The 14,170-nt window shown below is 46.4% G+C and overlaps 1 protein-coding gene across 1 annotated transcript in view; it reads left to right on the top strand.

Moving 5' to 3' along the window:
• PPP1R12C (protein phosphatase 1 regulatory subunit 12C) overlaps positions 1 to 14,170 on the top strand; it is a 1,339,157-nt gene that overhangs the window by 140,688 nt on the left and 1,184,299 nt on the right. The window contains exon 3 of the mRNA XM_069638043.1: positions 12,359 to 12,477. Coding sequence (XP_069494144.1) covers positions 12,359 to 12,477 — 119 coding nt within the window. The remainder of the gene's footprint in view (positions 1 to 12,358; positions 12,478 to 14,170) is intronic.

Genomic DNA, 14,170 nt, shown 5'->3' with positions numbered 1-14,170 from the left:
ACGTCGAACTTAGACACTCGACGCCGGCTTGGAGAAGAAATCGACCGTCGGCTGCTGCACGACGGATTTGGGCCTCGGAAGGCCTCTGGCCTCGGCCCGGGCCTTGGAAGGCCTCTGGCCTCGGCCCTGCAAGTAGGGAGAGTGGGGGGTTGGACATACTCTACACTCTTAGGTACACCCTATACATTTCCTACACTTACCAGCCCGCTGCCTCAAGGTGCGTATGGGGGGTACCCCTTTTCAATTCTGCCCCAAGTGCAATCGCAAATACCCTTGGGTCGACAGGCACGCCACGTGCAATCTCTGCTTGCCGAGGGACCACCCCGAAGCGAACTGCAGAGCGTGTAGTAGGTTTACACCTAAGACACCTAAGGACCGTTCGAAGCGTTGGGCCCACCACGCCAGGCAGGCGGCCATGGCAGCGGAGGGCGCCTTCAGCGACGCCGTAGTTTCGGACGGCGAGGGCATTACGGCGTCGAAAGACAGCCGAGCACAGGTCACTGACCTCGGAAGGTCGTCCGGCAGCGCGGCTATGGGGGAAGACCCCCGGCGACACAAGCGTTTCACACACCACACACACACTAAACACACGAAGTCCAACCAAGACTCGACGACGTCGAGTTCTCGGAAAGAGGCACAAACAGAACGGTCCGATTCGGTGTCCTCTGGGCGTTCTCGATCGAGATTGCCGCATGGCTCCAGGCAATCATCCACTCTTGCCAAGAGTGCCTCGCTCCCTAGGCTAACAGAAGTTCGATCGTCGGAGGACGAAGACGACTTTCACCCCCAGGCCGCGCTCCAGGAGTCAGAGCCCGCAGACAAGATCAGCGCGGCCCCACGCTCGAAGGACAGGGACTCTACCCCCGATCCTCAACGCCAGGTGTCGTCAACCTCCGGAGCCACAAAGGGACAGGGAAAACACTTTTCCACTCACGGGGAGGGGGAAACAGCAGGAGAAGCAGCCCCTGCATTCTTCCACATCTGTGAAACACTCCACTCCCCCTAAACAGACAGACAAGACCAGGTCTGCTGATATTTCTTAAACCAGCGAATCTACTCAAGATAAATCTCCAAGACTTTCTGAGAGTCATTCCCAGTTCCAAAAAATGGTCGAGTGATGACATAGATAGGGTCATGTCAAGGATGTCTTCTTTGGCTGACTTTTACGATAAAAATCCAGACCATTTCCTTTCATATGATCCACAAGGGGCTACACCCTCAAGCTCTAATGATCCTATCCCCCCGCAGAATTTCCGCAGAGCGTAGAGCCGTGTCTGGTTGCATTTTAAAAGCAACTTTTTGACGCCGCGGACAACGCAGGCAGATTGATAGCAGAAGGTACTGTTATCAAGAGACATGCGTGGTTACGGCAGTCTGGTTTTAAGGCAGAAACCCAGGCATCATTGTTGGACAAACCGGTGGAAGCCGATCTGTTTGGTAAGGCGGTCGAAGACGTGCTGAAGAATGCCAAGGACGAATACGAGACACTCGAGTCCCTTGGCCAGTTAACCAATAAACCCCCTAACCAGAGAGGGAATAGTAATTTTCGTCGCCCACGCGGCCAAAATTCCCAGAGAGGATCTAACTATTCCCAGGGGCAGGGTACACAGTGGAACACCAACAGCCAACAGTCTACCCAGGGTTACGGCAGGGGTAATAGGAGAGGACGTGGTAAAGGCAGAGGCAGCCCCAGTAAAGGAGGCGGCACGCCTCCACCAAAGCAGTGACGCTCAGTTCAGGGTCCCTTCTCACGCAACCCCAATAGGGGGACGCATTTCCAACTTCACCCAGGTTTGGGAAGGGATCACATCAGGCAGATGGGTGCTGTCAACAGAATCCGCAGGGTACTGTATAGAACTGCTGCAGCGTCCCCGGAACCATCCTCCACGACAGAGTACACTCTTTAGAACATCAGAAGATTCTCCTCGAGGAGATCGCCAATCTGCTAGCAAAGGACGCGATGGAACTCGTCCCGGGACACCAGGTAAACAAGGGTATTTATTCAACTTACTTCCTTGTGCCAAAAAAAGATTTGATAATGCGCCCAGTATTGGACTTACGGCCTGCCAACAAGTATGTCAAGCCCCAAAAGTTTTGCATGACTACGCTACAAGAGGTAATCCCCCTCCTAAAAAAGGGGGAATTACATGGCAACCTTGGATATGAAAGATGCCTATTTTCATATTTCCATGTTCCCAGCGCACAGAAGGTACTTGTGCTTCAAGGTGGACAGTCGGCACTACCAGTTCAAGGTACTGCCCTTCGGGATAGCTTCGGCACCAAGGGTATTCACCAAGGTACTGGCGGTGGCGGCGGCACACCTACGCAGGGAGGCAATCCCGGTGTACCCTTATCTGGATGACTGGCTCATAACGGGGGAAACCCCAGTAATTTGCAGGACAAACATCCAAAGGACTATCGACCTCCTCCACGAATTAGGCTTCTCAATCAACGAGAAAAAGTCAAGGCTGGTGCCAAGCACCTCCAAACAGTTCCTAGGAGCAATCCTAGATACTCAAGAGGGGTTGACATTTCCCTCAGAGGAAAGAATTCGGCATATACTACTGCAAATTCCTCAATATCAGTCCGGTCACCAAATAACGGTACGCAAAGCAATGCGTTTGCTGGGCATGATGGCGTCATGCATTTACCTGGTCCCCAATGCGCGCCTGCGCATGCGTCCCATGCAATAATGGTTGGCGAAACAGTGGTCTTTCACAGGGAAATCCCTTTTACGATCCCGAAGTACAGGCAGTAGTCACTACTGATGCATGTCTGACGGGGTGGGGAGCTCACCATCTCCACCACACAGCTCAGGGTCTCTGGTCTCCCTCAGTCGCCAAGAACCACATCAACCTGCTAGAGCTTCTGGCAGTATTCAGAGCGCTTCAAGCGTTCGAGCCCCACCTACTAAACCTGTCAGTGCAAATCCGGACGGACAGAACGACAGCCATGTTCTACCTAAACAAGCAAGGAGGGCATTGTTCGCCAAATCTGTCCAAGCTTGCCCAGAAAATCTGGATATGGGCACTCAGACGGAACATCTTCCTTTCATCACAACATGTTCCAAGGGAGCTCAATTCCCTATCGGATGCTCTGAGCAGAGACTCCCTCCCAGAGGAACATGAATGGGTTCTACACAGAGGTCGTAGAAAAAATCTTCTCTCAGTGGGGTTTCCCCACTATAGACTTATTCGCCACAAGCGAAAACAGACAATGCCCAGGATTTGCATCCAGGTTCCCCCAACCAGACTCCCAGGGGAACGCCCTGTGGATGAACTGGTCAGGGATGTTTGCGTACGCTTTTCCACCAACTCCTCATCAGGAAGGTGGTCAACAAGATGAACCGAGAGTCGATGACGCTCGTCCTAGTTGCTCCCATGTGGGCAAGATAACCGTGGTTCCCACACCTACGCAGGATGGCGGTGTGCGAGCCCATCAAACTTCCGGCCTGGTACAACCTACTGTCCCAGCACCAAGGTCAAACAGTGCATCAGCAGCCCAACTCAATGAACCTGGCAGCATGGCTCCTGAGGTCATAGAGTTTGGACATCTCAGTTTACCACAGAGGTGTATTGACATCCTAAAGGAATCTAGGAAACCAAACACAAGGCACTGCTACTTTGACAAGTGGAAGAGATTCGTTATCTGGTGCCAGAGTAGACAAATCAACCCAGTTGATTGCACTCCTTCCACTATTGTTACATACATGCTCCACCTGCTAGATGCAGGATTGGTATTTAACTCACTGAAAGTACACCTGGCAGCCCTGTCGGCTTACACCACTTCCCATAACAAGGTCTCGTGGTGGAAAGTACCAGTAGTTAAAGCCTTCATGGAAGGAGTAAAGAGACTTCACCCTCCTATTTCAAACCCACCACCAGGGTGGGGCCTTAATGTGGTGCTATCTAAGCTCATGGGCCCCCCTTTCGAGTCCATGCATGAAAGCAGTCTCAAACACCTGACTTATAAAACGGCCTTCTTAGTAGCTATTACTTCTATAAGAAGGGTCAGTGAAATTCAGGCTCTCCGTGCAGGATCCCTTCTTTACTGTCCATAAAGACAAGCTGGTTTTACGCACACACCCTAGGTTCTCACCTAAGTTTATATCTAAATTCCACATAAACCAGTCCATCCAGCTTCCGGCTTTCTTCCAGGACCCTCAAAGCTCGGCTGAGGTGAAACTACACACCCTAGATGTGCGTAGGGCGGTCCTCTACTATGTAAATAAAACCAGACCGCTAAGGAAAACAGATCAGCTGTTGGTCTCCGTAGCTACAGGCAGAGAGGGGGATCGCGTCTCTAAAGGTGCCATCTTGAAGTGGATTATTAACTGTATCCAGCTGTGTTACTCACTCTCTGAAAGAACTCTGCCTTTCACGCCAAGAGCCCACTCTACTAGAGGCGTTGGGGCCACTCTGGCTTTCGTTGCAAATGTACCCCTTGACACCATTTACAAAGCAGCTACTTGGAGCTCTATTCATACTTTTACTCAGCATTACTGCATTGACACCCATTCCAAGGCAGATACACAAGTGGGACAAGCGGTTCCAAGACATTTATTTGCTCATGACCCTTCTCAGATCCCACCTCCTTCAGGTACTGCTCGCTAATCTATGCACAGCATGTGATCTAAGCAGATTCCACAAGCCTCAGAAGGGATACATTACTCACCGTAATCGTATTTCTGATGCTTGCATCTGCTTAGATTCACATGCGACCCACCCTTCCTCCCCTCTGAGAGAAGGCGCATGGTTGCTTGTAGTCTTACCTTTCTATCTATCTGCTTGCATTATCTGTACTCGCGCTACTCCTCATGCTACCTCATGTCAGAAAAAATACAATCCGAGGATCCTAGACGCGTGAGGGATCTTGGGTACAGTGGACGTCACACTAGGGATAGTATTACTGGCGCGCCCTGTGTCGACGCCCATTTTCGAGTTTCGAAAAACAAACTAATACTCTGCAGCTTCCACTAGATGGTGGCCTATGCACAGCAAGTGAATCTAAGCAGATACAAGCATTAGAAATACGATTATAATTGCTGCTACGATAGCAGGTATAATGAGCATTAGAACTGGTAGAAAATTGAAGTGATATTAAATATATTGACTTCCCACCTTCAAGTGTCAGCTTCATATTTTTGAGTAATGCGTCATAATGTGGTCCCTTTGAGTTAAAATGAACTACAAATTTTCTGGCTGTATTGTCAATTATGTCAAGGGGTGCAAACACTCGGAACTGTCAAAGCGCTAGGCCAAAGTTCTGAGGCACCTCTCATCATAACTGTTGATTCTGTGCCACTCCACACAGCCCTATCTAGGGTTGAGGGGGGCAGGCAGGGAATCACGCCCTAAGGGGCAATCGGGTCAACTCCTCACCTCCGTTTACTGACTACAGCCATATCGAGCCCGCCCTGTGTAGTGCTCTGTCCAAGCTGAAGGCGTCTGTGTCTCTGCATCGCTGCCCTTGAATATCCGCATATCACTTCTCAGCCAGCGTTTTTCAAATATATGCAACTTTGTCCTTATGTTTTAACAATGTTGCACTGCTAGCTTCCGCTGATTAGGTCGTTCAGGCCCGCTGCTGTATTAATTTCGGGCGTATTTAATGTCCCGAGTCCCGGGTATGCAGACAGCTGTGCCCGTTTCATCAGCCTTTGTATTTTTCTCCACCGCCACAGCAAAGGGAACGAGTTTTCAGTGTCGGCTCTTCATTCCGAGCAGATCGCTCGGTGCCCAGATCCAGCTTCCCATGATCCTTTTGTGTGCATTCCCCAGCTACTGTATGGTCCACTAGCTCACCCGCTTTCTTCCACCCGGTTCCCGCTGCAAGTCACGCTGCGTAGCAACGGAGAATCACTGCTCTTTCCTCCCGCATCTGACCTCCCCTGTTAGTTTTGTCCGCTCCCAGCACGTCCACAAGCGGCAATCTGTTCTCAGATGCTTATCTCCGAACTCCATCTTTGTTCACGGTAGACTGCCTTACTGGTTCCTTCGTCAGTGAGCTGCGGAAAGCTTCTTTTGGACCCGTTATGCACGAGTCACAGTGCCAATCGGTTCAAAATCGTACTTAAGTCATGGAGTGCAGTCTCATAAGTCTGCACATGTAATTCTATCGGTTGTGGACAACTTTATGCATAACTACTGTCCAGATCATTGTGTAAGTGTATTCATTAAATGGTGTTTGTGTTTCTGCCCAAATGTGCAAACCAGAACACAAAAGTACTTGGATCAGTTACTGGGATTATCCTGCGTGCCTTGTGCTTTTCCATTGTTTGAAGAGCTGCTGTCTGCTTTTCCCCCTTTTTTCTTTGGATTATGAGACCTGCCTTTTTCTTTCTGTGGGGTGAGAAAATCTAGTCTTCCAGGGTTCGGAATTGTGATTCGAGCTAAAACCAGCTCCTGGGTGTCAGGCATCACCCTGTAGGCAGGAGCTACTGCAGGATAACCAGGAGCTAACAGGGATGCTCCTTTTTATCCATTTTGTATGAACCATTGTGTTAATATGTATATTAAATGTGTTCTAATTCTTCTTCATTAATATTCTCAGATGCTCCAAGTTAATGTCACATTTACATGTTTGGAAGGCACCAGTTGGCCCTAGGAGCCAAAAGTAGCTCTTGGTAGTGGTTGGTTTCAAGCTAACCATGCTCTACTATGCTAGCAGGAGCTAAATAGCTCCCAGCTCCCCTCAATTTTGAACCCTGTCTTCATCGCTGTACTTTTGTGGTTATAAGTTGTGTTCTATCTTTGAGATTGATTGTTTTTGGACCTTTTTAGTTTGACCCCCAATCCCTTTTGTCCAATTGGATCCTTGTTTGAAAATCTTTCTATGTGATGCCTCCCCTTTCTCCTTGTTTATTTTCTGGATCCTTCTCCTAGGCATCCTCCCCAAGTGATCTCTATCTAGAGGCCTATGTGGCTGATACTATGTATACAAATTGAAGTTTCCTCTTATTCATTAGGAAGTAAAGTGTCACCTTGAACATCTAATCTTGCAGGTTCTCGCTTTAAGACAGAAGTATTATTGTCTCTTCTTCCATGGGATAGTTTTCCTCCACACTATGGCTAATCCTAGGTTAATTGCTGCAGTTGCCCCTTGGAAGTGTGTTTCCCTTAGGACATGTGTTAATGCTTTAATTGATGGATTGACTGAGCTCTCAATATAAACAACAAAAAACTGAAACCTAGCTATCGTAGTTTTCTAATGGTGGATTGCAGCCAGCTGTTTTAATCCTTGTTGGTGAACTAAGTCTTTGTTCTGGAGTGACCCTGAGGAAATGCTACCTCTGACTGAATTTAGTGCATTACTGCTGGGTATCTCTGCTTGCTTTGTTGGGCAATAAACCAGCAACGTTTTGAGGGTACAGAATGGAAGTCCCCCCTTCTTGACTAACTGAAGCATGGTCTGATTAGTACATATTCTAACGGTGTCCGTGTCTCCTCAAGATTATATATTGGTGTCTAATAGAAAGATCAGTGTGCTTTCTGTTTGGATGAAATCAGATTAGCTGTTCTAGTGTTAAGCCCTCTGATAAGCGTCTAGGTCTAGTAGCATTTTCAGGATAGCTTAAATCTCCTCCAAACTAATTTTGATGGTATGTTTTCTAAGGCCATTTCAGAATAACTTCATGGAGCATAGTCTATTAGTCCCATATCCATCCTTATGCAAATGGTTCCAAATAAACCCCTTATATTGAAGCAGGTGTTTTCATTAATAAAGTGTCTCCCTAAGCGACCTGGTTGTGCCTGCCTCACTAAAATGTGTTGGGATTGAGAAACCCTCAGTCCATAAGCCATTCGTTGACTGCTTAACGGCATTCAGCAGTTATTGGAACATTAAGATGTTTTTGGTTTGATATTCTAGTTCATCTTTTTATCAGTTTTTCTAGTTTTCTAGATTTTAGTTTGAAAAACGCCATTAACCCTTGTTCAGTAGCTAAAGAGGGCAAGCTCACACCCCAACTGCTACCAATGATGGTTTCTGTGGGAAGACAAAATGGCAAATTATCTTCATCAGAGGTTATATAGATTTGTAACTCCTAGAGATGTTTCTAGATGTTGGGAGCCATCTGTTATGGCTACCCGGAACCCATTAAACCTTACAGGGATCAATTGTCAAGGTGACATATATTATAAGTAAGTAATGGGTGTCTGGTTTCACTGCCCAGAGTAGGTGTTTGTTCGTGTGGGTGGCGACTGATATGGCTTCCCAGGACCTGTATACGATTGGAGCCAACTGGTCATGATTTGCATCCTAGTCTGTATGCTGTGGCAGATTTTGCGGCAGAGAATAGTGCTGTGCCAGAATCAAGACCCCGGGAAAAAGCCGAGTGTCTGTGCTTGAGTGCAGGAGCAACTATGTGAGTGGCAGACGGGCTTACTATTGGACAGCAATATTGACATGCTTATTACCGTTGCGTGTATGATAAAAATACCTTCCCTATAGTTTTGTGACTAGCTCAACAAATGTTTGCACTTTCAAAAATAGTCTTTTTGTACTCTTAAAGAGAAACGCAATAATGCTCTCTCCTATTTGTCTATTCTTTTGGTTAGATAATGAACATTACTATAGAATAGTCAAATATTATAATTCTAATATTAGCAGTAAAGTAGTTGAGTCCATTATATTCGGTTTACTTCAGAAATGGTAAAATTAGCAACAACCAATCACCAATGTGCATGTAGCTGTTTTAGCCCAGTAACATTTAAAATCCTACCCTCAATTGTAATGCTATATATTGACAAGCACTGGGATAGGTGTAGTTGTACAGTTCAAGCTTTTGGATAACCAATTCGGTGAATAGGTGTCACAAAATCCAGGGTTTCTAATGGCAGGTAACAAAGAATGTAAAACTGATCTACATCCATGCATCAAAACTCTGTTGAAGAAATGGGTAAAAAATGACTTACTTCGGCCACCAAAATATTGAAGCAGTAAGAGAAATTAGTATTTAGAAACATTTTCAAAGTGCTACAATTGTAGTCTTGCCCTGTCACCAAAGTGCCTGCTTGCCTCCTTAGCCAGGCAGGTTAAGATCTTGTGGGTTAGCAGCATCCTCCAGGCCCTCCTCCTTCGTGGTCCAGTGCTGCAGCCTTTGGTAACATTCCAGGAAATTCCCCCTATCTGACACAGCAAGCTTATAAAGGTTAAGTCCCACCCATATTAGCCAATCAAATTCGAATGGATTATGTTGTAATTTATGTAGTAAGTAGGAACAGTAAAACAGAACTTCAGAACTTTTTTTTAAACATTTTAACCGAAACCAATATCGGTCCCTTAGGTAACATCTAGCATGTCGGAACAAGATGGGACTTTACCTAATGATGAGACATCAGTGCTTTCTCCATGACATTTTCTTCTATCACGTTTGCAATTATTCGCAAAACATTGTTTTAAAAAATGTTGCATAGTTTTTTAATTCTTTGTGCTCTCTGCTACTGTCTTTAATGACCATGGAAGCAAGTTGCTTTGCTGCAATGCTCCCATATTTTAATACTGGTGTGACCTCTTTTTGAGAAAGATCGGTCACACCATCTTATCTTGTACTTTCCACATAGACAAATACATTTTCGAAACTCACCAAGCTTTTTTGGTGTCCTGTGAACATGCACCCGCATTCGGAAGGTGACGTACAGCAGGCGTTGTAGTCACTGTAGCTGTTCTCTAGCTCCCCGCTCAGGGCCGTCAATAGGCTGAGCGAGAAGGGAGCAGGCTGTGTCTATCGTCTAATTGCTGCTGCACCCCTGTCTTTCGCCTCCACACAAATGTTGCTCCTGCCTCTCTGGGCCCCTGCCCGCATCCACTAAAATCACCAACAAGCAGCATGAGCTGGAGAGGAGCTTATCAATGCTCCCACTACTTTGGTGCGTTGCGCATGCGCTCCAGGTACCATGGGAGTCTTGGTTCAAAGCCATCCGGGGTCCCAACACGCACACACAACCCTACCTTCAGGGCTTATTAGCCCGTGTTTTGTGACTCCGACTGCAACAATCCCCATGCCACACCCCAGCTCCCCATCTCCTCACACACGCGCATTGCTGAGTAGATTGTATGATGCCAGAGTACCATTTGCATGGTACTCGACCTCGCTAGCAAATATCAAAATGTATAACTTTTATTTGACTTTTACAGCAAACAAATATTTGTTTTTGATAAATTCCAACCTTTGGTGTGCATGACTGGCTTTTAGGTGGTGGCATTGCACCAAATATGAAGTGTGCTTAAGGTGACATAGAAAATTTTACATATTCTGTCATCGGTCACCTTTTGGCACGTGGATTGGTCTTGGGTCGAGTATGTAACTCGGGATCTTGCCATGGGGGTTGAGTGGGGATTTGTAAGAATTCACAAGGCCTGGCATTTCAGTTTTGTTCTACGGTGCATCTGCGTGTTTCTCTTTTCTGAACCACATGGTTAAGGATTTACTACAGATTAGGTATCCCGGTAGTGCTTGTATGCTTTGCATTGGCCTATGTCTTACTTGCATGGAGATGTGAGTTGTTGGAGGCACAAGGTAACCAAATAATGCAAGAACCCATAAAACGTGACTTACGCGATTCCAGTTCCTTATGGCCTGTGTGCTCGTCTATAGTTCACCTCACTAAGGTGGGAATCCAAAAGGAATCCTGCAGACTCCTATTTTATACAGAATCTGACTAAGAGATTAGAGCATTTAACCTAAACATTATTTTCATTGCCTACTTAGCCTCTTTGCTTCTGTCCAGGGACTTCATTCTGTGGGCTGATTTTAGTTTTGTTTATTGGATTATCGATCACTTTTTGAGCACCTTGAACCTCCATCTGGTGGAGGAAAATGCACAATTTCTAAAACTAGGTTAAAAGGACAGGGGCTCCGACTAAGGCCATGTTGTTGCGTCCTGCATAAGCATTCTGGGCAGATTACTGAAATAGGAGATTGTGCTTAAGCTCCATTTATCAGATCCTTCCTATGGTGCAGAAAGGACTGCCCATTCGTTAGACTGTAACTTGATGGGAAGGAGGACATTCACACCTTTCTTTTTTTGTGTGTAGGGGGCTGTGTTCTCTTACCATGGAAGGAAACATGAAACCATTACTGCTCTTGGAGTGGTCTGGTATACATATGTATGCTATAACATTCCATAAAATCTGCACACTCCTCTAGCGAATGAGGGTACTGTCACTCTTGGCAGTAAGAAATGGTGTGATGGCTTTCCCTTCAGATTGAGTGACTTTTGTCTGGCTAGGAGCTATCCCCATGCTATAAGGTTGCAGATCTCTCCTTCACACGGCAACCATGCCCAGCATTATCTCGTGTTCATCTTTGAACCTTCCATGTGGTCTCCCATGCACCTTTTTCTTTAAAGCTACACAGTGACTAAACCCTAGTTGCAACTTTTCATTTTGAAAGCAAATACATTAAATGTTTGGCATGATGACTCTAATAAAAAACTACAATGTCAGATTTGATGAAACTCCTAAAATGTAGTGTTATTAGAACTGTGCAGCAAGGCGCAGCATAGGCACGCCAAGTTTCTTCCATAGCCCGTTAAGCATTTAAGTGGTTGTTGAGCAATACATGCAAATCGAATTGGTGCTGTCCTGGCTGTTGAATTACTACAACGGTTTTGGAGAGGGTGGAGAAAGTACCCACAGCATTGCCACAGACGAGAAAGCAACAGAGTGAGGGATACTGTCATAATTGAGATTTAAAGATTAAAGTCATGATCAAGGGTGGTGGGTAAATTAAATGAAAAACATTAATCTACATATCCTTATTGTATACCTCTGTTTCCCTTGCCCTCATTTCTGCTACCGGCAGTCTTCCAAGCATAGATGAATTGCCTATACTTTTAAATTTTTTGCATTGCTTTGTAGCTCAATTGTAGTGTCTCGAGACCTTGAAAGAGGGCAATAGGGGTTCTAAGCTTGGCTTCCGCTCATTCTTTAATCCCACCTCCAATCGGCTTCTCCCTGCACACATGAAGCGGTTAAGCATTTTATAACATGTAGTAGACATTCATGTTTTACGGATCACAAATAAGTGTGGCTAGTTAAAGTATAAACGTATCTTTGTTTTGTTACTATTACATATAGTTCGTTTGATATTGGAGAGAGAGCGGTTCTTGTGGTTAAGAACTCTACAGATTTTCTTCCTGTCACATATCCTTCAGGACTAATATGCAAGAAAGTGAATGTGTACTTTTAAAGGCATAAGTGAAGCACTACTGTATTGTGAACCATCCTTTGGTAAAATGAAATTGGGCTTAAAGAGCCTGCACAACCCATTGGATAACCTGTTTTACCTGTGTATGTACTATTGTGACTGCAGCAATGCTGTTCATTGTTTGATTTGCCTGCTTTGTTACCCCAGGTATCTCCTGAAGCACGGCGCAAACATTGCTGCAGTGAACTGTGATGGAAATGTTCCTGTGGACATTGCTGAGGATGACTGCATGGAGACCCTTCTGAGAAATGAAATCGCCCAGATAGGTAGGGTCTTAGCAGTGGTTTGTGGTTAACTTTGAAATTGTTGGTCTGAAATAGCTGACATAATTTCTTTCAGCCTGTCACATAATGTGTAGGGAGCAAAGTGGCATCTCTCTCACTATTCCTACTGCATAAATATATAGATTTTTTTTTATATAATGGTTCATTTTGCAGCACAATGTTTTAAATGGCCTTAAACCGCATTCCATTTATGAAGAGGAAAATGAGATTCCAGTAGTTGGGTGGTTGATATGCCACATCCCACAGATGTCGCCACCGCAGATTGTGTCTGGGTCCATCATGAAATTGTGCACTAAACGGCAACGCTGGATATATAAACTTTGAGCCACATAACTGACACATTGGCAGTTTTCCCAGTGTTTAGAAGCCAATCACAAATTGTCAATAGCATTTCAGGAATCGGCTCAAGATCCTCCCCTTCAAGGAATGGCTCATCTTTAACACCTAGGTCCACTTGCACTGCCCACCTAAACTGAAACTGGGTAATTTCCTACCCAATTTCTCCTGTAGTTGCGTGTAGATCTCTTGCTGCCAATTGCCTGCTTTCCTCCTTCACCAGTTGTTGGCTTCCAACTCCTTTGTATCTTGGCTTCCCTCATTTGCATTTCCTCCCATTACTTGTAAAGTGCACTCTTGCTTAATGTAGTTGGGTCCACATTCAATAAATACCCTAATAATTAGATTCATACTCCTACGTCCCGTCCCATTTCCTCCTTACTTATGGGACATTCCTCCGTCCTGTGGGACGGGACCCTAGCACTTTGTAAAAAGCATCACATTTTTCAAAAATGTGTCCTTCCTCTCTTTTTACGCGCGGTACTGCACGTGGCTGTAACCCCGCCCTCCTTAACTCCGCCCAGCGCATCGCCCATCAGTCCTTTGCTTCGCACGTTCGGGACTGGACGCACTTGCATCTTCGGAAGATTTTTTCCTTCCAGTGGCCTTCTCTCCTGCTCCGGTTTAGCGGTCACATAGTAGTCAGTCTACGCCGGTCCAGTTATTTTTTCCTTGTTCTTATTGTGAGTGACGCTTTGCCAGGGCGGCTCCCCATCCTCTTTTAGAGTGTTTGGGTCTGGATCACCGGTGGGACTTGTGCTTCTACTGCGATTCCGTTTTGGTCCGGGCACTTCAACGTCGTCTGGAGAGTGGGAAGAGGTGTTTCAGCGCATACCTCCCCTGCATTTTCAGAGTTTCATCAATGAGAACAGACGCCGGTAAGTTCTTTAGTTTTTAGGGGACCCCGACCAGGGGACTCCTTCCCAGGGTCTTCCCGGTCCGGGAGGGTCTTCAAAAGCTCTGTTATAGGGGTTTCTTCTAAGGTGCCTTTACAATCCGAGGTCCCTCCTGTGGGAGCTATTCAACGGCCCAGTTATACTGAGGGTGGGGGTACCGGAGGTACCGGTGCTTGCGTCGAGGCCTCCTTGTCTGGAGCTTCCCATACAGACACCGGGGTGCGCCCTGAGGCCCCGGTAGAGGCTTTCTGTACCGAACAAAGGTTCAAGGCCCCTCGCGAGGGAGCGGTTACCAGACTCTGGTCCGAGGTTCCTCTGTCTGAGGTTAAGGTGACCAACAGAACTGAGGCCTGTTAAGGTCTTATCGGTGAGGTAGATTCCTCATCGTTCCCGCCCTGGTGGTGATACTGGTTCTGTCGAGGGGGCACAGAGTGAGGTCGCAG

The sequence above is a fragment of the Ambystoma mexicanum genome, chromosome 1q (genome assembly GCF_040938575.1).
Source record: "Ambystoma mexicanum isolate Mex_15411 chromosome 1q, UKY_AmexF1_1, whole genome shotgun sequence".
NCBI classification, from domain to species: domain Eukaryota; kingdom Metazoa; phylum Chordata; class Amphibia; order Caudata; family Ambystomatidae; genus Ambystoma; species Ambystoma mexicanum.
Note: the sequence above shows the minus strand (reverse complement) of the source record. Positions and strands in the feature narration are given on the sequence as shown.